This window comes from Phasianus colchicus, chromosome 7 (genome assembly GCF_987193195.1).
Source record: "Phasianus colchicus chromosome 7, bPhaCol1.hap1.1, whole genome shotgun sequence".
Classification (NCBI taxonomy): domain Eukaryota; kingdom Metazoa; phylum Chordata; class Aves; order Galliformes; family Phasianidae; genus Phasianus; species Phasianus colchicus.
The window spans coordinates 20932501-20954599 of record NC_143442.1 but is presented as its reverse complement, the minus strand read 5'-3'; the positions used below and the strand labels follow the sequence as shown (position 1 = coordinate 20954599).

The 22099-nt window shown below is 37.7% G+C and overlaps 1 protein-coding gene across 5 annotated transcripts in view; it reads left to right on the top strand.

Moving 5' to 3' along the window:
* LNPK (lunapark, ER junction formation factor) overlaps nucleotides 1-10143 on the top strand; it is a 38714-nt gene extending 28571 nt beyond the window's left edge. For all 5 annotated transcript variants that reach the window (XM_031599439.2, XM_031599437.2, XM_090144073.1 and 2 more), the window contains exons 10-13: nucleotides 1492-1597; nucleotides 2228-2298; nucleotides 3558-3728; nucleotides 9195-10143. In XM_031599439.2, the coding sequence (XP_031455299.2) occupies nucleotides 1492-1597; nucleotides 2228-2298; nucleotides 3558-3728; nucleotides 9195-9391 (545 nt within the window). In that variant the 3' untranslated portion in view covers nucleotides 9392-10143. The remainder of the gene's footprint in view (nucleotides 1-1491; nucleotides 1598-2227; nucleotides 2299-3557; nucleotides 3729-9194) is intronic.
* The last annotated feature ends 11956 nt before the right edge of the window (nucleotides 10144-22099 follow it).

Genomic DNA, 22099 nt, shown 5'->3' with positions numbered 1-22099 from the left:
AGAGTCATTTCAGGTCAGAATTTAGGAGGCAATACTTTGGAGGAATAGGAAGTGTGTATTCTCACAACTCTGCAAAGTGTTCAAGCTGTAGAGCAGACTGCAGTTAATGTAACCTTTAAAAAGAATCTGAAAGGTTGGGATATAAAGTTAATCTTGGGTAGTGTAAGTGCCCTCTGAAGGACGTGTTCTCGGGTTCTGTCCTTTAAGATGAGAAATCAGATGTTTTCAGTTGGTAGCACTTACTTGAACTTAACCTGATGTGGATGTGGGCTGCTGATTGGACACACAATTAAGAGATTTAACTAAAACTAATTGATCAAGCAGTTTTTCAAACTAAAGCAATTATCTGTAGCCTGCAAGTATGACAATGTGTTATGCCAGTTCTGGGAGGCATACATCTCGTTGCATAGGATTACTGTGGATTAAAAGCAGTATTTCCTTTAAAATAGTTACTATTAAGTAACAGGGAAGTGGAAGGCAGTATATGTTGCCGTATAATCTGATTAATGTGTTAAATTTTTGAATGTACTGTAACTTAACTTGTGTGTGTAAAATGGCTTTTGGCCAGGAGTGTCCTTGATTTGAAATGCTTGCTATTCGAGTGGTCAGTTTTTATTGCATTTGCTCACTATGCCTAACTTCTTCTGTGTTAGGACTAGAAGGGAAGATAGAAGTATGAATGTAAGTGGTATATATGGAAATTGGTAGTTTGTGATGGTGTTGGAGCAGACCAGAGGGTTTCAAACTGTGTCAAAAGGCAAATGTGTGCCACTGCTGTGCTGTAATTGCTGTATGTGAACTGAGATGAAGGTGGTAGCACTTAATGTTGTTACTCTATTTTGTTCTATTTTGGTAGTAGTCACATGGAATACAGAAATATTTTTATATCACTAGTGATCTTCTGATTACTTTGACTAAGCACAGGTCTGAAAATACCCAGCTTTCCAACAAAGATTACCAAAAATATCAGATGCCTGGGTATATTTAATGTGTAGACTGAATACACACAGTACATGTTTTCAGGTAGGCTCCTGCTGCCTAGTGACTGCAGAAGCCAGTGGATGCTTCTTTGGTAGCATCCTTACTTATTCTTTTGCTGTTGGAATTGATTTTTTTCCCCCAGATTTGTTGGCATGAACTTGAAAAACTACATATGCAGATTTGAAAGTGTGTGAAGCAAACTCAGAAAAGAGCAGTATTTTTCTTAAAAAGTCTATAATTCTCAGCCATCATTAAATACTATTGATACATTAAGTTTTTTAGAAGTAGATTTAACGATGTATTTAATGTGTAAAAGTAGAATGAGTTAATATAAGCTGAAGGAGCAGGTGAACTTCCAACTGTTGTGGGTTGAAAAAAAATTAAAGCTGTCCTAGTAAATTAAGGAATATGCTTTTTATATTAAGTAGGTGGAATTTTAATGGCACTAGCATGCACAGATTATATACAATATAGTTGAAAATCCATTTGATGCATTTTATGTCTTCCTAGGTCTTCATCCTCCAGGCCCTCCTTTAGCGAGACCTATTCTTCCTCGAGAAAGAGGAGTTATGGATAGAGTTATTGAATATTTGGTCGGTGATGGTCCTCAGAACAGGTAAGACATTACTTAAGGGAGTATGCAAATACTCGAGTTAGGGAACTTAACCCTTTTTTTATTAAAAAAAAAAATAAAATTAGAAGGTTCAAGACTAAGAATGTTGCACATTTTTAAAATGAAATGGCTGCTGCTTAGTGTTTCATGAAATCTGTAGGGAAAATGGTAACCACTTTGAATGCTATTAGTCATGATATAAAAATAATAAACCTTGATACTCAAGTAGGTGACTAAATTGTTCAAGAAACCCAACCATTTAGTTATCTTAGCACTTCAGCTTTATTACTATTATAAATGCTTTGCCTTCAGAACTGTCTAGACATATCTGAACTCCCATATTAACTGTGGTCGCTAATGTGGTACAAATATTTAAATGGTTTTGATGTTATTTTCTGAAAATGCTTGTATTAAAAGTCTATTCAACTATGAACTCTAAATTGTAGCTTTTCTAAACCAACTTTAAAAACTATTGTTAAGTATACAGATTCAGTTGGCCTTAAGTAATAACAATTTCACTGTGCAAATTTTTTAGAGTAAATATCTAAGCTAGTAGTGTCTAAAGTAAAATGTTTCTCCTGCTTCAGTGTGTTATTACTTAAAGGTACGAAATTAAGTATTAATGTTTTCTAGGTATGCCCTTATATGTCAGCAATGTTGTTCTCACAATGGTATGGCTCTGAAGGAGGAGTTTGAATATATAGGTAAGAACTCATCTGTAGTAGATTGTAATAGCTGGCTTGTTTCATAACAAGCACAGGTGATGCTTCATTTTGACTGTGGTTAAATACTCAACTGACACTTCGAAATGCCACTTCATATGGGAACAGTTTTATGGTGACTTGCTACTCTGTATCTAAAGATTCACTTTGAGATTTAAAGAAGTACTTTACTGCAACTTCCAGGACAGGGATTCTGTGCAGAAAGCTATTCAGTAGGAATAAACCTCCTCCAATGCATTCCTGAGAATTGCTACTGACTTTGAACGGTTCTCAGAAGGGTTTTATGTTGAGAAACTATCTGACACTAAAGTATTCCTCTTTTACCAGAACTTAAAATTTTGCTTTGGCAAGAAGATCTTGGGGAGATATTGGAAAAGGACTGGGAACAAGCCCTGGGAGGCTATATGTGAATTTATGCCTGACAATAACTTAAGACAGACACAGCTTGTTATTGAACACAGATGTTTTATTTTGCCTCCTTTCTACCACAAGTGTAAGCCTGATGTTTGAACAATGAGGAAATGCTAGATAAGTCTATTTAATCTTGTTTCTCTTAATTTTGTGAGAAAATATACAGCACTTTAAAAGAATAAGATGAAAGTTTCCTCTGAGGTCTGAATATTTTTAGTCTATATGTCGTCCTTGCTCAAGTGTATTCACAGTTCTAGTGTGCAAGAGATGACCATTTCCCCCCACTTGTGTCTTGGTGAAAATGTGTTTAACTGTTATGTGGTATACAGTATTTTGAAGAAAATTGCCTATTCTTAACTAAGCATCACTGGAGCTGAATACTCCTCTAAGAGCAAATAGTGAGGAAATGTGTTAGAGTCCACAGCATCCCTTTACTTGAAAAACAAGCACTGTGACATCTTAATAAAAAGGTAATCTGCCAGCTTAGATCTTCTGTAGGAGAGAATAGAACAGCATGTGACAACTCATGGTACTGAATTGCATTATTTTGTTGTGGTCAAATATTTCACAATTATGGGTAAAAATACCCATGCAAAGTGCAGCGGAGCTGAAAGCAAACAGGTATTTAATAAGTAAATGCATGCTGAAGGGAAAGGAAAAAAAAAAAAAGCTAAATAGAACACTTGTATAAATTTGGTGGGAATAAGCTTAGGTGCTGACAGTCATTTAATCCTCTTTATAGTATTTTGGACAGTCAAGATATTGTGCAGGAGTAGGGTGAAACATGAAGTTGGTTAGTGAGGCTATTTACTGGATGTGCTTTTGTGCAGCATTTAGGTGTGCCTACTGCTTTTTCCTGAATCCTGCAAGAAAAACGAGACCTCGGGCTCCACGGCTACCAGATTTCAATTTTGAAAAAAAGCAACTTCCAGAATTGCAGTCGGAAACAGAGCGTCCAGAATCAAGGGAGAGAGAACCGCAGGGGAATCAGGAGACAGAAGGTACGTGCTAATCTCGCCAAGTCTGCTCTTATTTAATGCCCAGTGAAATTGCCATTTCCCCATGCATGCAGCTATTGAATGTGCCAACTGTTATTGATATGTAGTGTCTGTATGTTTGTCTTTACGTTGGGATTTCTCTGCCTGGGTGATTTTTTTTCTATAGAAATATCTTCACAGTACGTACAGACTATAATTTTTCCAATCTTTTTGTTCCTGCTTGTAGCTTAACTTGTTGATGCTGTTGTTTTTTGTCCTGAACTCCAAAGGTTCTTGATATTGTGCAGTACGTCCGTCAGAAATGATATCACAGCAAAATTATTTATTCTGTTGTTACTGATAAACACATGGAAAACAGCACTGTAAATAAGTGAAGGAGGGAATACATCTCGAAGTGGTTAACTTCAACGGTGTTCAGCAAGTCATTTGATTAAGTTGCGTTGGAATTTCTGCCTTTGTTCCTTTTGCTGTTTTCCTCAGGGCAGGAAAATCTAGTAAAAACCCCCTTGTTTAAAATCAGGGAGTTCAAAGACAAATTGTCAATTTTAATTTAACATAGTTCCTTTTGAGACGTTTAATAGTCTGCAGATACAGTAGGCATCTGGTGTACAGCCAGCAGGAAGATGCAGTGTTTTAAAAGACTTTGGAAATTATAATTTCGAACCAAAGAATTTCTCTACTTACTGGCATTTTGCATTAATTCAAATCAGGGAGTATGTTGGAAAAAGTTATCTAAGATGGTGCAGACCTGATATTCAGCCTGGAAGTTCATCATCAGATTGTAACTGTCAGATGGTGACAGAAGACTTGTTTACTCTTTAACACTAAATGCAAAATGGCATGTGAACGATGATTAAGACTGGTAGGCAAGACTTATCATCTTTGTGGGTGTGGTCTGATGAAAGATGCATTGCAGGGAAAACTTGCTTGGCTTCTTTTCCTGTCAAAGCAATGCTTGTGACAGGGCAGCTTTCCTCAGCTAGTTTCATTGTAGTTCCCCAACCAGTTGTTGGCTCACCTGAATGGAGGAGGTATCGTGGAGCAACATACAGGAGGGAAGAAATTCCTTCTGACATAGATTGAAAAGCTCCACATTCAAGTATTTATTAAGACAGCATATTTTATTTCTCTCCCCGTGTGTTTGCCTGTGTGCCACAGGTTACAATCTGCTTTAAGTATATAAATATAGCTGTCTCTAATGGTTTTATTCACGCAACTGAGGAGATGGAGAACTATGGTAACAGAGCTAAGTGTACTTCACTACTTAAACGTACTTTTATGATAATAATATTGAAACAAGAATGCGTGTGAAGCCAAACCATGCAAATTTCACCTTTGCCCTCTAATTATCTGATATTTTCAGCGAATAGTGGATGGACTGATAAATTCATGGCTACTTTTAAAGGCAGAAGATTGTTGTAGAAAAGACATGGGTTGCTAATGGTGTCTTCAAAACTCAGGCTTTCTTATGAATCAAATGGAGAAGCCCCTGCAGACTGATATTTAACTCTTGGAGATATGTGCCTTGAGGGCATCTGAGTAATGTTCAGCTGCAGCCTTTTAGAGGTTTTGAGAGAGGGCGTGCTAATTAAGCTAGTATTATCTTTTGAAGTAATGTTTATCAAACTATACTTTTAATGGGTCGGAGCTGCTGAGTCAGTTTATAGATGTTGTTAAAAAAAAAAGAAAGCTTTAAGAATTAGTGTGAGTTTTTCATTAGGCAGTTGAAATGGGGGAGTGAAAATTCTGTGAAATACTGCTTTTTTCTGAAAGTAGATTTTCAAGTAAAAACAGCTTTTTTATTGTAGAAGTGATATTTTTGATTTACCTTTTAATACTGAAAATTACTTTTTCTAGTTATGGTCTTTGTGTTTTGGTGTGCTTTAGCTTAAAACAACAACAACAAGAACTACAAGAAAAACTTAAACCACCGTGGGGGTCATTCTCTAGTTATCTTTTCCTGCTAAGAAGTATATGCAGAAACATTTTGGAGGAGAAATTAGAACTAAAAACTTGGCGTGTTAACTTTTGTTTCTATCTGGTTTAAATGCCTAATCTTTTCTTAATATTTCATCTGCAAAGTATGAACCGTTCTGTTTTGATAATTAGTAAGCAGCCAGGAATAGAGCATGCGTTAATATTTAACGTAACTAATATCTGAAGAATGTCTGGCTGATATAATATATGCTACCCTGTCTGTTTGTCGCTGTGCATCAACTGCCTGTGTCCTGCCACAAAGTAATCTCTTACGAATGAGAAAATATCGTTTTCAGTAAATCACTTTTTCCATCAGAACCTTAATTTGAAGCATAACTCTGCTTACAGACAGTTGGGCTGTACTAATAAACGAGCATCTTTCTTGATTGTAATTCTGAGTTGTGAAGGTATAGCTCTGGGGAAGGCTTTTGTTCACTGTGGTAATATAAATGCTGTCATGGCAAGAATAGAATATCTTCACTTAGATGTAAACAAACATTAACATCAAGAAACCAAACTCACCACAGTATTGACAACGCAGGGATATCCAACTCTTATATGCAATTTGTTTATACCATAGCTATATAGCTTGAAGAAACTGCAAGCTAATGAGATGCGGAAGTGCTATAAATATTTTTTACCAGTCAGCTACTTTACTAATGAATAGAGCATGAAGCTCAATTTTTTTTCTGCTGTGTGCTCACACAGTGAAGCATGCTACATGCTACTCCTATGGATAAGAGATCTGAAGATTGGTTGTGTGGAGTGCTACTGGCACTGAACCCTGGACTTTGTAATCCTCTGGAAATATGAAGTCATCAGCTGTCAGTCTGATGCAGATTACTGGCACAAACATTGCTTTGCTATTCAGCTGTGTGACTTGGGAGATTTTAGTACCAGAATGAAACCAAATACTTGAGTTCTTAAGAAAAGAATTGATCTCAATTTTTCTGACTTTTCCTATCAAAGGCAGGTCTCTTACGAACATCTAGAAGTATTCATGTTTGGATCTTTTATTGGGGTGGGGGGAACACACCATGAATTACTTTCATCTTCGTGATTAATTCTGCGTTCCCTGTGTTAAGTACTTCTGCTCTGTTCTTGATTTAGGCTTATCGTTTAGCAACATTTTGAATGTTGAAATTACAGTTTGACAGCATGAGTATTTTGTGGTGAATATCTGGTGCAGATGTCTGTTAGATGCCTTTGAACTTCAGATTTCATTGTAGCCGTCAGTTTATGAAGATAATTTTACTTGTGATCTCCAGGTTTGCATGGAGTTCCCTGACTGTCTGAATATTTTACAATTATTTAATGCTCTTGGCATATAGCAACTGTTAGTATGTTTGAAAGGATTTCTATTTACAAGGCAGATGCAGAAACTTGGTTTGCACTTCAGTGGAAATGTTCACAGTGATACTGTTCTCAAAAAATAATTCTATTCTGAGCATATGCTTGAGTTGTACCAAAAGTAGAGCTTAGCTTTGGGCAAGTGTTTCAGATGGAGCAGAAACATTAGAAATAGAACTGGTAGAGGACAAAGCTAAGGAGTAAGTTGGTCAGAACGGTTTGTTTACTGTGTTTTTTTAATAATAAATACGTGGACAAATTCTGCTTGAGATTTGGCTTGCTTCCTTATTAAATATGCTTTGCTTTCAAAGGACAGTGTGAATATGGTGCATCTTTGTAAGCCAATTTGTCACACAAAATATGTGAATTTCTGCCTGCTGTGTTTTGTCTGCAATCTGGTTAACATGGCTAGAGTTCTGTGGTTTCGAAGCAGACCTGGGTTAGCTTACCTGCAGTTCAATGATTTGTTCACATTTCTCTTAGTTTAAAAATTCCATTGTTTTCGTCTGTAACACGAGTATTCAAATCTTCTACTTAATCACAAAACTGCATCACTACTAGATTATCACAAGTTATACAATCAAGTACCCTCTAAGAAGAGAGTTAGATGAACTCATTCTGTATGAAGTATACGCAGAGATGTTAGGAAAGAGGGAACTACTATAGCCAAAACCAGGGCTTTTAAAGTTGCAGCCATACAGTTCTTAAACTTGCCTTAAACCATCATAGAGCTGTTTGCTGTAGCTGCATTCTTCAATTAAATCTGGGATTTGTGATTAATCATCAAAAATGCTACCTTTCTGTTGTCATCTTCAAGTTTACTTAGGGAGCTTTTTCTTAGCTACTGTTCCTACAATAATTTAAGCCACTCAGTATGAAGTTAAAATTCCACTAATCAGTGCATTTAAAATGGGATCACTGTGTATATTTAATAAAGATTTATCACGTTTATAAGCGAGTTAGCAGTACCATTTACTATGACTGCTATGGCTTCCTGTTTAAAGAACCTGCTCTTTAGTTCCTTAACTTTGTCAGATCTTTAATTACTGTATTAACTTTCCAGGTAAGGTTTTCTTTTTTTAAACTGAGAGTTTCAGCAGCTTCACGAAGTTTCTTTAAAATGAAGTGAAGGAAAAAGTCGAGTAAAATAACTGACTGTTTTCTTCGGGGAAAGTGCCTCTGTTTTTTGGTAGGTTAAAAACAAAGCAACTGTGCAGAATGCTGAGCATTGTTCAGTTAAGGTGAGTGGTCAGGCACTGGAATGGCTGCCCAGGGAGGTGGTGGAGTTGCTGTCCCTGGCAATGTTCAAGAGGTGCCTGGATGAGGAGCTGTGAGATATGGTTTAGTTTGTGGTAGCAGTGGTAATGAGAAGATGGCTGGACTAGATGATCTTACAGGTTGTTTCCAACCTTGTGATTCTATGATTCTAAGGGCTGCAGGAGTGAGCAGGCAAGTAATGGTTGGGCTGTACTACAGGAGAATTGGGGGCATGGAGTTCTTTTCCTCCCATCTTCTACTTTCTTTGTCACTCAAGCTTCAACAGCTGCAGTAAAGATCTAATATAACTTAAGTGTGGAGGGGCTGGAGCAAGAAAAGGCATAAACTCATTTGTAGTATCTGAGACTGAAGAAAAAACGCAGAGATGAGACAAGTAGCAAGATATTCAGTTTTTTACTGGTAGTTTTCAGATGTTGAGCTAGATTGTTCTATTTTTTTCTAATTTTTTAATTACCTGACCTGGCTCCTTATGTTTAAAGTAGTTTCCACCAAGTAGAATATTTTAGAATGTATTTGTATGGAGGTTCAACTTGAAAAAGCTATACAGTTTGTATTGCTTCCATTACCAAGAATAAAGAAACTGAATTATCATAATGTCTACTTCTAACAATGTCTCACATGAAATGAACAAGCTTAGAAAGTATGAATGTTTACAAATAATATGTAGTATTTTCAATGGGGTCTGAACTCTTTTCCACAGCAGTTTCTTTTTTCTTGATAAGTTTTACCTTTGGCGGTTGAGAACTTGATGTAATGACTAGTTGAAACCTGTATATGCTTGCAAAATATTTTCATATGCACTTTAGAAATATTAGCTGTATGCTATTTCTGAAAATAGTTATTGGATTTCTTTTCTTTCCATAGAATCTGAAGAAGCAGCTCAGCTCATTGAGACAAATGAGACAGATGAGAAAGCACCAAGTGCTGAGCAGTTGAATGATAGTCTTGTTGAAGAAACTGAAAAAGAAGCAGCAGAAAATATTTCAACAACTGAAGACTCTGTTTCAGATTCTGCTATTTCAACTGAACAAAGTGAAGAATCTTTAGTGAAAGCAGAATAAAGTACTTCAAGTGCCTTCTGTAGCTAGTTTTTAGCTTTGTTCATGCCTGTTGTTACTATTCAGGTGAGCTTTTTTAAATGGTACAACTTAAAAATCTCGCTTGAGCTTGAAACTGCCTCAACTGCCACAATATGTCAAAGCTTTGTGTAAAAGTGGATGTTGTAAATTAAGCATGTCTTTAAGTTAACTCACAGAATGTATAGTTGGTTGAAGTCTAACAGTCATAGACATAGTTCACTTTGCATATTTGAAAAACTAAACTTTTAAGTTTTATTAAAGGTGACCTATAACTTGGCATCTATTTAGCTGTTAACGAACAACTACTGGCCCACAGCTGATCTAGTAAATTTGATCTAGTGAACTTAGATACCTTTTCATGTTTCCCTACTGAAGTAAATTGAGTACATCTTACATACAGATGTTTACAAACTAAAGTGTCATCGGATGTTTGACTTAAGCATATGAAAAGTGTCATTACAATAGGTTGTTGTTATTCATAGTTTAACTTTTTGTCAGAATTCAATTAAATGACACTCAAAAATGGTATCTCCTTTGGTATTTGCATTGCAGATGAACCAGAGGCACATACATACAGATCTGTTTTGTGTTTACATAAAATATAGAAAGTCTCTGCACTTGATTGTACTTGAATACGAAGCACTATTTATACCTGTAAAATAATGACAAGATATAAGTGAATCTTGTGCCTTTGTGTATTTTGTTAAAGGAAAATAAAGATGTCTAGCAGCAAACTTGCTTTGTGGTTCCTAGAACGCTGTATCCATGCAATTGTTCCCATTAACTGCTTCAGAGGGTTTAGAAAAGCCGTTAAAGATCACAGAATAAGAATGGTTTGTGTTTGAAGGGACTTAAAGATCTAGTGTCAACCCATATTTTTGTAAAGAAAGGTCTATTTTTAACTTAGGTCTATTTTTAACTTTGTAATTTTTCACGGGTTTAAAGTTATGGTACATGAGATTAATTTGCAAGTCAATTCAGGCTCGGGGATATATATATATATATATATATATATATATATATATATATATATATATGATACTAATATGACTCTAGGCTTTCCTCAATTTACAGTAAGCATTTACACATGATTCATGCCAAGTATGCTCCAGTCCTGACACACTTGAGAGGAGAGGATTTTGTTTCTGCAGCAGGTGCTTCTTGACTTCCATTTAGTGCAATAGAGGCAATAGTATAAAAAAAAAAAAAAGAAAAGAAAAGAAAAGAAAAAAAGCCTGTTCAAGAAGAATTGGATCAAAATGCATATCAAGGAAACAAAATTTATATTTTGAGTTGTGTCTCTTTGACTCCCAAAAACCTGAAGTAGGATTATGTAAAGCAAAATCTGAAATTTTGTAAATTGCTAGTGGTATTTAATTCAGTTGCAGACTGTCTCACAAAAGATGAGAGGAGATAGAAGAAAGCAAGGGAAAATAAAATACTACGATTTCAGGTTTGATTGTATTCTGACTTTCGAGTAGGTACTTGAATCTCATTTTATTTCAGAAATACTTGAAAGCCTGGTCCTGTGAATGTCTCACTTAATTGTGAGAGGTGTTATACAGTTCCCCTTTCTTCCTGTGGCTAGATGGAGAGCAAAACCTCCAAGTGGTGTAATAAACAATTGGGAAGCTTATTGATGTTGGGTTTTTGTTGCTTCTGAAATTTTGTGACTAATTTCTGGGATTTCCTTTTATTCAAATTGTGTGTGTGTGTGTGGATGTTAAAGAGGAATTATCTGGGCTACGTAAGAACTGCTCTGAAAGATAAATAAGTGTAGTTCATAACAAAGTGAGTCAGCTGGTCAATTTTAAAAACATTTCTGAACAGAGAAGTGAGGAAATGCTACTTTATATTGTAGTGCTTATTCTAAAGAAGAATATGATTTGTTGCCCTCAGGTATTTTGATGGAAGTAGATCATTTAGTGTAATGAATCCTACTATGAGGGTGGTTTGTTTCAAGAAAGCTGTTTAGTTTACAAGCAGGGAAAGCGGAAGCTGATGAGGAAAAACAAAGAAAGATGAAACGGAAGCTGCTTCCACTTACAGTCTGGTTTAGATATTATCAAAAACAATTAATTAGGAGTGCATATGCTTGCCTTGAAGTCAAGATCAAGATGATTGTACTGCTTGTGGGCTGGAGCAAATCCAATGAGTAAATCTGACTTAAAGAACAGAACCGTGAGGTGACACCTGTTGTTGCAGGATGGAAGAAGGCAGTGTTTTTTGTCTGACTGGACAAGACCTTGAGACAGAGAAGATGAGACCTTGAGAACACTTCTATTTTCAGGAATGGTATAGGAACACTGTGTGACAGTATGTATCCCAGGTTAATATCTTACATTAGAAACATTATGTCTTTGCAATTAACAAAAGAATTGCATCAGATAAACTTGCTTGTTTTAGATTTAATCCCAGAATTATTGGGCGATGTGAACTTGGTACAGTCAGACCTTTTAGTTGCTACGAGAGGCAAACATTATGAAGTTGCTGTTTTCTTCTTTATTTAAACAAAAACATAGAAATTCTTTTTTTTTTTTTTTTTTTTTTTTAACTCCTGAATCTAACAGTGACTACTTTTAACAAATTACTAACCTTCAGAAGGTTGGGAAACAAGTGTTTCTCCCTCATGTGATTCTGCCTTCTCGTCTTAGCAATATTCACAAACTAGTGAGTTTGTGGGGATGGGTGAATAGGATGGATGAAGCTGCTCATTATTCAGTAGTTAAAATCTCAAATGTCTTAATCTTCATAAAGTCATTAGTACAACAGTACTGGAAGTTTTAAAAAAACAAAATACAAAAGCACCTTGTACGTAAGGTTATTCTGGAGTGAGACTTGGTTAGATCTTCCACAATAAGGAGGACAGACCATAGAGGTATGGTCTTTCTATGGAGATTTCACTAGAAAAATAAATAATTGTGAATATATGATTTGCTGAAATGTTCCTAGGTGTTATTTGGCCAATACATTGAATGTTCTCAAGCAAAATCTAGGCTCTCACTTCTTTCTATGTCTTGCTGATTTTTTTTTTTTGTGTGTAGTACCTCTCAGATATTGTTTCCTGTTCAGTTACATGGTTGAAAATTAGCACCTAAGCACTTCATCATTTTCTGAAATTAACTTTAATTTCCTGGCATAGTGAGCTGCTGAAGTTTCACATAAATATGTGTTTATAGAGTACTGATTATTTAATGGAAGAAGAAAACCCTACAAATATAGCATTATAATATATAAAACTAGGATAGTTTTAATAATAGTGAGTTCAATAACTTCAGACTGAAGGTTTGGAGGTTCCTAACAATTTGGACAAAGTTTTGCAGTGGTCAAAGGTTACAAATGGGGATTGAGAAGTCAAGATTGTTCATTGCTCAGTATCTCATGTGTCTCTCCTCTTGTCTTTCTCTTAAGAATGTGTTAGATGATGGGACCTGCATGATACTTCATGGAAGAGGTTTTTGTCTAGACGTTTCAATACAGTGAAAATGTTTGTGAACCTGTTCATTACCAATCTGTGGCTGTGGTCTCATTTTGCAGTTTGTGATCTTTAGTTGGAATTGGCAGTTTTCAGTTTGTGGAGGGTGATGAAGGTGAGGAATTACAACCAACTCTTCCCATAATTGTCCCTGCTGGGCTGATTGGCACAAGACTTTGCCTTCCAGGTCTTGTAGTGTAATAATGCATCGCAACAGTTGTGAACTTCCATCAGAAATGTTCCATGCTTGATATTGTCTGCTAGGCCAACTGTTCCAGCTCTGAAGTCTGATTTTTCAGGGGAAAAAGATGGAGTTCCAAGTAGACTGGAATGGTTTGACATGCGAAGGCCAGTCTGGTCTAGTATTAAATGGGGAGATTGGTGGCCCTGCATGTGACAGGAGGGTTGGATATTCATGGTCGTTGAGGTCCCTTCCAACCCTGGCCGTTCTGTGATTCTGTTGGCAATTTGTTTATGCAACAAGAAGAATAAGTTGTTGTAGCTTTTAACAATGAAAATTGCTGCCCTCTAGCATTTAAAAATAAATAAATACATTGAGTTGTCCTTTAAGATCATGAGTCTCAAGGAATTTGACTTCTCTCCCCCATTGCTTTTGATTTGTGAACCTCTCTGGGGTCCTGTCAGGTCACATTCAATCTTTCCTCTGCAAGAATAAGACCTACAGAGGTGTATGATGGGCAGGATAGAGAGACGGGTTTTAAAATGAAACATATTGATTATACAATAATTTGCTCCCAAACCATGGGGTTTTGAGATTAAAGCAAACACTCTTAAGATTCTTGATAGATTATCTAACCCGGCAACAGTGCAAAATCCAAAGCACTGAATCATAATATAGCCCTTTCAAGGTTGCATAAAATCAATTTGATCACGACTTAATTTTTACATGGTAGGAAGGGTCCTGACCAATCCTTGTAATACTGGTTGTTTCTTGCCATAGTCACCGTGGGAACAAACATGCTTCTGGGCAGGCCTAGCACCGTGCTGCTAAGTGTTCTGTGTATAGTTACTGATATTTTTCCAGGAGGATTTTGTAAGCCTCTCCCACTGTGAAATCATGTTCTCCTACTGTTATGTGAGAAGCATTATATGCAAAAGCGAGATTGCAACTGCCAGAGAGAAAAAATACATGCAGCAAAAATTCTGAAATAATCGGATATGGGAGAAAACAGGGGGTGCAAATACTGGAGGTCTGGCAATTTAGATTATTCAATTTGTGAATTCCCATTCAACTCTAGATTTGTAACTTATATTGAAATAATAATTCTTTCTCTTGCTTTCTCTATTTTACTGCCTAAATGAAAATAGAGATGCTGCATCTGTGGAATGCTCAAGCAACAAAGACCTTCCAGCTATCCTAAAGTGGTCTGCTCTTAAATTCCTTGCATTGCTCCAAGGAATTCTACTTAGTTGAAGAAGCTTAATTTTTGAATTGCTCCTGCACACACTTTACAAAAACAACAAGAAAATGAGTTTTAAGAAAACTGTTTTACACAATGTTTTAGAGGAAATGTGGAAGTTAGCATTTCTTAGGGAATATTTGCACTCATATCCTATATATTTTGTAAATCAGACTTTGTTTAAACAGGAGATCCTGTATATTTCTGGTTTTTCTGTTATTGTAATGGCCTTGTTGTTGCAAAGGTTTTGTGTGCCTGTGTAGTTTACAGAGTAACTAGTGTCTTTATTCAGCAATATCCTGAGAAAAGGATGTAGGAGAATCCTAGCAGTGGTCTTGATGAACAGCTGCGTCACCTGCAGTTGAACCTCCATTAAAACCAATGGCAAAGTGAATTCTTAGGGTCCGATAAACTTCGTGGAATGTTGCCTATTGGATGGCATGCATTGCTCTTAGCTTTTCTGCTCGTAAGTGAGAAGATGCTTAAATTTCTGCGCTCTCTCTTGAAATATGATATTTTCCCAGTTAGATGAATTCTTAGAAATATGCAGAGTAGGTTGCTCTGAAAGTAATGCCTCCTGTAGTTTTCACGGAAACAAACAACAGATACAAAGAGCATAATAACACTATTTGTTAAAGCCAACAGTGACCTCCAAAAAGCTATGTATTTTCACCAGTGATGTACAAGAGCCTGCATGCTGCACTTGTAAAAAATGCACCAGTGGAGGTGACCCGCTGTTACCACTGCTGAAACACCACTCAGTGCCTCGGTGTGCTCGCATCTGCTGGTTGGTCTCCATCAACATTTCACTAACATGGATGAATGACTTCCATGTCAGAGGCCATGTTTTCAGACTGCCCATTCTGCAGCCATCTGTCGCAGGGCAATGAAATGGAGTAGAATATGGATAGGAAGGTTCAACCTCTACTGCTATACTGCCAACATCCACCTCTGCTGTCATGGGCCAACACAATAGTAGGCAGTACTTTTGGAGCAGCCGTTGTGCATAGACAGCTGATAAAAGTTATATTGACTTTGCTGTTTATGTAGTTTCTTAAGGGATTAAAAAAAAACAAAACAAAATAATTCTGAAAAAGCTACTAGATATTCACCTCATTCAGTTTATGGTGGTGGCTGAGCCAGGGGCAGGTTGCTCTGCGAAGGAGTGATGGATGCTTTGAAGCCAATGATAGTTTTTAGTGGTTCATTCTATGCTGGCTGTACTGAATCAACTGAATTTGATATTTTGTTTTATAAGGCCCTTGTATGTTACCAAAAAAAGGATGATGGTGTCACTGCTTCTTCAGTGCAACCTCACAGCTGGAGGGACATAGGTAGAAAGGTTGTTCAGGGTTAAGTTCTGATGAGACCCGTTTATTTATCTATCTGTGCTGCTAACAGTTGTGAGAGTTCCTGGCTGATGGCATCCAGAACCAGCTACCCTCACAGGTTGGGCTGGTGTGCAGCTGCAGGGCGCTGTGTGTGCTGTGAAGGAGAGGCACTGATAACCTCCTTTACTCAGTGTAAAAAATTGTGTGGCAACTTCAGAGAGGGGCTGTGGAGTTGTGAAGATGCTGACTTTTGCCCATGCTTCCAAAGACACGTTTCAGGGTGGGTAGTGCTGGTTTTATTGTATCTAAATGGTGATTTATGTCCTTATTCTTGCATTATTGTCCGCAAGGTACTGCCCTGTGTCACAGAGCTGTATTACCTAATTTTTTCAGACTGTTTCATTTTCATTAGTACAGCTGCTTTAGCTTGTGATCAGTGTACTGCCCCTCATTGATAATCCGAGGGAGTGTTAGCTGCACAGAACTGACACCTAACCCTGTCACTCAGCCTGATTGACCCCTCAGCTTCCGAAACATGGGTTCATTTTTTTAAAAAAACCCGAGTTAGCCCTACATCCATTTTCACACACATTCTGGGCAGTTTAAAGGTTGGTCAGAATCGAATATTGCTCTTTCAAATTTGATAATGTATGAGTACAGAACTGTGACCTTTGATACATAGTAATACATCAACATGACATGAGCAGTAAGTGCAGCAATTACCTTTACTACGCTTGAGATTGTGCTTTAGTTCTCATCTTGTAAGCAATTATTTCAGGAAAAAAAGGGGATGCTTCTAAGTTAAATATATTTTACAAATAGTGTAAATGTGGAAATTAATCGTTGGACACGTTTTGACTTACAGGTGGATGTTTTCAAATGAATCTTGGCTTCTCAATTAACACTGGTTCAGTGGATGTTTCGTGGTACTTTTTCCTGAGAGAGTACCTTTAACTCTTTTTGTTGTGCTCCGGTGTGATCTGTTTCATGTTCTGATTTATGGCCTAAAAGCCCAATCATGTAAGCATGTAGTGTGCTGCGTTCCCATCGCTCACGATATGTTCATAAAAGTTTCATGCATGATGATAATGCAAGTCCACATGCTTTTTAAGTCTCTTCCAGTCACTTTGTGTTGAAGGCTGAGTTAGCTTCTCCATCAATGCTTCCTCTGTTCCCTGAGCATAAACAAGTTTTCTTCCTCACCTGTTGTTATAAATTATTAGCATAATGGCAGTGCCAACCTGGCAGGCACTGTGAAGACTTGTACTCCTCCACAAAGAGCCAAAAGCCCCTGGAAATCTGAGGAAGGGAGAGATGATAGCAGTTGTGGTTTCTGCTCCGTAGGCTAAAAATCAGAATTAAATTACTGTGTTATTCTGAGCAAGCAGCTGAACAACCATTGCGTGGTGACTTTGCATCAGTACTGTCTGTCATGGGCAAAACTCGAAGGAATAACTTCAAGCAGAACTCCTTGTTCTGTAAGATCTGCTTCCTCAGCAGCCGGGTGCTGAGCTTTGTTGCCTTGCTGGAGTCGTGTGCTGAACCTTCTCCTCTGTGAAGATTGTAATTTGTAATTCAGGAGCTGGAAAGGGTTCTGCTCTATACAGAGGTTGCTAGAAAATTTTCCTGGAGGAGGAACAGCCCTTCTGACAGCAGTTAGAAAACTTGACTCTGTAGGGTTGTTTCTCTTCCAAGAAGAACAGAAAAACACATGCATTAGATTATTAAGCAAATTGGTCCTAATCAAACTGTTGATCATGCAACTGTTCTGCAAAGCTTCCTTTTTGGTTGGTTTTGTTTCCACAGAGAGTTCCCCCAGCCATGGCACAGGCGGGTGGCTGTCTGCAAGCAACTGTGGCAACCCCTCTACGTCGTTGCACATTGTGATCTGCTGAGTCTTGTTTGTTCACATTGAATTTATTACTTCTAGTAACAGCTAAAGCATTTCTTATTCTTCTCTGTAAACAATATTGTATAATAGTAATCCTTTTTTAATTGTTACTATTTTTTAAAGAACTGACAGCACTGGTATTCCCCAACCGTGGAGTCCCACTCAGAATCTGGAAAATATTCCCATTCATATTTTAGAGAAGGGAGTGGATACGATATATTTTTTTCATTGTTCTTAGTCTAACAAAGAGGGCAAGTATTCTGTTTATTTTATTTTTAAAGCTAGGGTTTTTGTTTGTATCAGCTATTCGGTTTTGTGTTGCCGGCGCCCTTTTAAAAGCAGGGAATGACAGCACAATTGTGGAATGTATTTTCTTCAAGGTTTATCTTTAGACTTAAGTTATAGGTTTGCAGTGGTGAAAACTTCCAGGAAGGAGCCTGTTAGATTGCTGCCGAAATAGTGAGCAGCTGAAATGCAGGGACACTCGATGGAAACTACTCAGCTACGTGCAACTTATTGAGAATACTCCTGGTATTCTATAATAAGGCATTATGCTCATCTAGTCATGGAAGCCTGATCTATTTGGTTTCAAAACCTCAGATGCTTTAAGAACTTTCAGAAGATGCATTATGAGTAAGTGCAGTGATTCTGGAGGATGGAATATTGTTAGCCATTGTGAGCAGTAGCGAAGGAGCCTCAGGATGTATAATGTGATAGATGCAATTTTGTTGGATTTTTTTTTTTCCAAGGCCAATTTAATTTTGATTTATTTGCCTCATTAACCCAAGGATTCAGAAAATTGAATGCCACCTGAGTGAGGTATTATTAACGCTAGTGAAATATCTTCAAAATCGCTCCATGCTTATAAATTGGTCTTTTGAAAGCATTTTAAAGGCATAATGATACTGTTGTGGAAGTGTACAGCATCATTTAAAAATTGCAAAACGCTTATTTGATTCCGGAAATCAGACTTGGTCACCTGATTTAAATGTATACTGATCTATTATTTATGCTTTAAAAATAGAGCTGATAAAAAACATAAGTGTTCTTGATATTATATTTTGTCATATCTAGCTAGAAAGATTGAAACCCAGAGAAACAATTTTCTGAAGAAATGAAATAGTATGCCCTCCTGAACCCCTGGGGAAAATAGCCTTTCTGTTTGCTCAGACTATGAAGCAGTAAAATCATATAAGTAAAACAGACAGCCCATGTCACATTCCTATTTGTGCGGTTTGGAATGATGCTTTAAAAACATTTTCTAGTTATTTTTGATAAATAAATGGTGCAAATAACATCTGCAAGCCAACCCTGCTGATGTAAGATTTTTCAAATCAGGTTTGTTTGTCAGTGTAAGTCAGAAAATTGCCTTGCAAAAGTAAAGTTGGATAACTCCCCAAAAATATGCATAACAAATGTACACGAAGCCTTGCTCTCCTTTCACCTTCCCTCAAAGATGGTAACAGTGATTCTCTATCATCTTTGCATTTGGTCTTGGAAGGTTGCTTGGTAAAGTAGCAAAAAGCTCAGTTGCTAACCACAGACGTGTGTGTATATGTTAAATATCTGAACGCTCAAATTTGTGCCGACACGTCCAGCAGTCCTTTTGGAATGGTGTGTGCTGGGTCAAGCCTTGAGATTTCCTCTTGAGCCAGTAATGCCCTGGAGGAAATTGAGTGTAGGAGTGGTCAGAACCTTCCACAGGTGATGGGCTGGGAAGACCCAAGGGAACAATGAGTGTGTATTTTTTCCTGGCTGTTGCTCTCTGAAGATTGTGCCAAAAACTGTTGTACTGAGGGAGAATGGGAAGTATTCAAAGCCTGGTGGCTTCTGCAAGTGCACTCATCAGTGAGTGAACTTTGGCTCCATTTTGATTTCTTTCACAGAAGTGAGATGGGAAAAAACTCCCTGACAGAAAGATTAAAGTCTGATATCCCAGCTCTACAGATGCCCTGCTGCCCATGACTGGCTGACTGTGTGTGTGTCCAGACATCACCCAAAATGTGGCTCATTCGAGGGAGTGGGCTTTCAGATGCTTTCAAGGGATCTTTGTCATCAAGGCAAAATGTGTTTGGACAGATTTTATTTCCTGCCTCATGCTTGAGACTTCTGTTGTCCCACGTATTTGCTTAAAAATATAACTTCTCTAATTTTTTTGGTAAGGATTCTCAGTCAAAGGACCGCTGAATTCTGATATATCTGCAGAGTGCATTAGGCATGTGTTTAATAGAGAACAAAAAAGAAATTTTTGGTAAACCTTTACAGACACCATGGTTTAATAAACTCTACTAGTTGAGCTTATACAAAATTGGAATATTTTATTTTGATACCTGAACAAAACCCAAACCTTAAGGGGCTGATTTAGTCTAGCTGCATTTTATTGGGTGAATCTCTCTTCATTGAATGAGAAAGGTCCCAGGCAGGGAGTTATTGCCAGGGTCAGGGGTTGAATTCTAGGAAAGTTATTTTTGTGTTATGGTTATATATGTTCACTGCTGTATATAACAGCAGTGTTGATAACAGAGAATGTGACACTTCAAATCTGCAGATATTTCTGTACAGCAAATACAAGAGTTGAACATGGTAATATTAGATCCTGAAAATTCCAGCACTATTTATCTACCCAAGATTGATTTGGGGTTTCTTTTTGGCAAAAGTCTCAAATGCTTTAATACAACATACTTCTAGCCATAATTTTTCATTTCAAGGACATTATGTATAGCCATGAAAGGATATCGTCATGATTTTATTGAACCTCTTTTTATTGCACCATTTATTTCCTTGGAAATCTTGTTTTTAATGTGTTTCTCCAAATAATTATGAATTCAATTATTTGTTCGTACTTTTTGATGAGACACTGATGGTTTTTACAGTGTGTGGTTGACAAGCCCTTGTTGGCTGGCAGGTCATTTCACTGCTGGCCCTGAGAACTCTTGCACAGGGCAGAGCAAGGACTTGTCTGCACTGCTTACCCTTGCTTCCTCCTCTTAGGATATTGTTTAACAGTGTTGCATCCTCTGTCCATCCAGAAGATCTTGGAGGGAAAAGGCAGTTTTCATCTGTTTCATTATGTTCTGAAGCATGCTAGGACTGTAGGTAAGTTTTCTTTAAAAACATTGCTATTACCCATTGGACTGCTAAGAAGCCTCTTTAGAAACTGAATGAATGTTTTCATTGAATGAAAAAACATTGGGGGTAGGAAGTAGAAGAACAGGAAGAAGTAACAGGCCACAAAACAAAAAAGAAAATCAAAACAAGCAGTCTGGACTTCTTTGTCCCAGGTAATGGGAACAAGGCAAATATGGAGGTATGAGATGTTTCTCCTGGAAGCAGTTCATTCGGTGCAGGCTGGGACTCACATGGATTCTTCAGAACTTGTCAGCCTTCTGCCAACACAGGCATTACCTTGGCCATATGCAGTATTCAGGCTATAATTATCACAGCTCAATCATTTATAACTAACAAAAAGTTAAAACACCCATAATATAATGTATGTTAGCAATGTGGCATTCACTCTCAGAAGCAATTGAAGTATTAATTCTAAATGTAGCAAAAAATCAAACCAAAACAAAAACAACAAAATGCATTACCGTCTAAAACTGATTAATTTATTAAGATGCCTTTCAACAATCTTTATATCCCAGATCTCTTGGGTGATTGGAGTAATGTGCAGTGAAACTACCAGTGGTTAAAGCTCTGAGTGGCAATAGAGAACCTGAAAATCTTTTTGGTAGGTCCCATTTGCTAACAATCTGTGAAAAGTAATTAAATCTTCCAGAAGATTTCTTCTTGCATGCTCTTATTCTACTTGCTGGGGAAGCACAGTGGGGGGTGAAAAGAAAGCCTTGAGACTGTGCTAACATTGCTCAGCAACAGCCAAACATTGCTGTTATCAGTGCTATTTTAGCCACAAATCCAAACCAGGGCAGCATATGGGCTGCTACGAAGGAGGTTAACTCCATCCCTGCCAGACCCTGTTTGGGTATTCCTGAATGCACTTGGGTACTCTCAGGAAGTTGAACACAGAGACGGCATGGGCTGGAGAAGGCTGGCTGTCAATTGGCAAGCTTCTACTGGGAGAAAAAATTACAATCTGTGTAAAAGTTGCTGCAGAGGGAATCTTAGCCAAGACATTGCAGGAAGCTCTGGGAAATGCAGTTAGTGGGGGAAGTTCTCATCTGTCAACAATTACATGGTATATGGGGTGGTTGTTGCAGAATGAGAAAGTGTTTGCGCTGGACAGAGATAAGATTCTGGCTTATCTTGCAGTGGGAAAATGCAGGACTTAGCTCTTGTTTTGGCTATGCGAGCTGGCAGCTGCTGCATGGGACAGAATAAAACCCCGGGGTGTGCTAGTGCTGGCTGCAGGCACTCGACTGGTGCTGAGTTTTGGACCAGACCCTTGCTATGGGCAGTGTGCACTGCCCGGGGTGCCCCTCACTGACTACAACACAGGGCATTTATAAATAGTGCCTTGAAATGGCACGAGCTGTCTTTAGCTCCCATGAACAGACAGCTGGGAGCTGGAAGGGATGCAGGCTGCCCGAGTGGCAGGAGGGCTGTCTGCCCTGT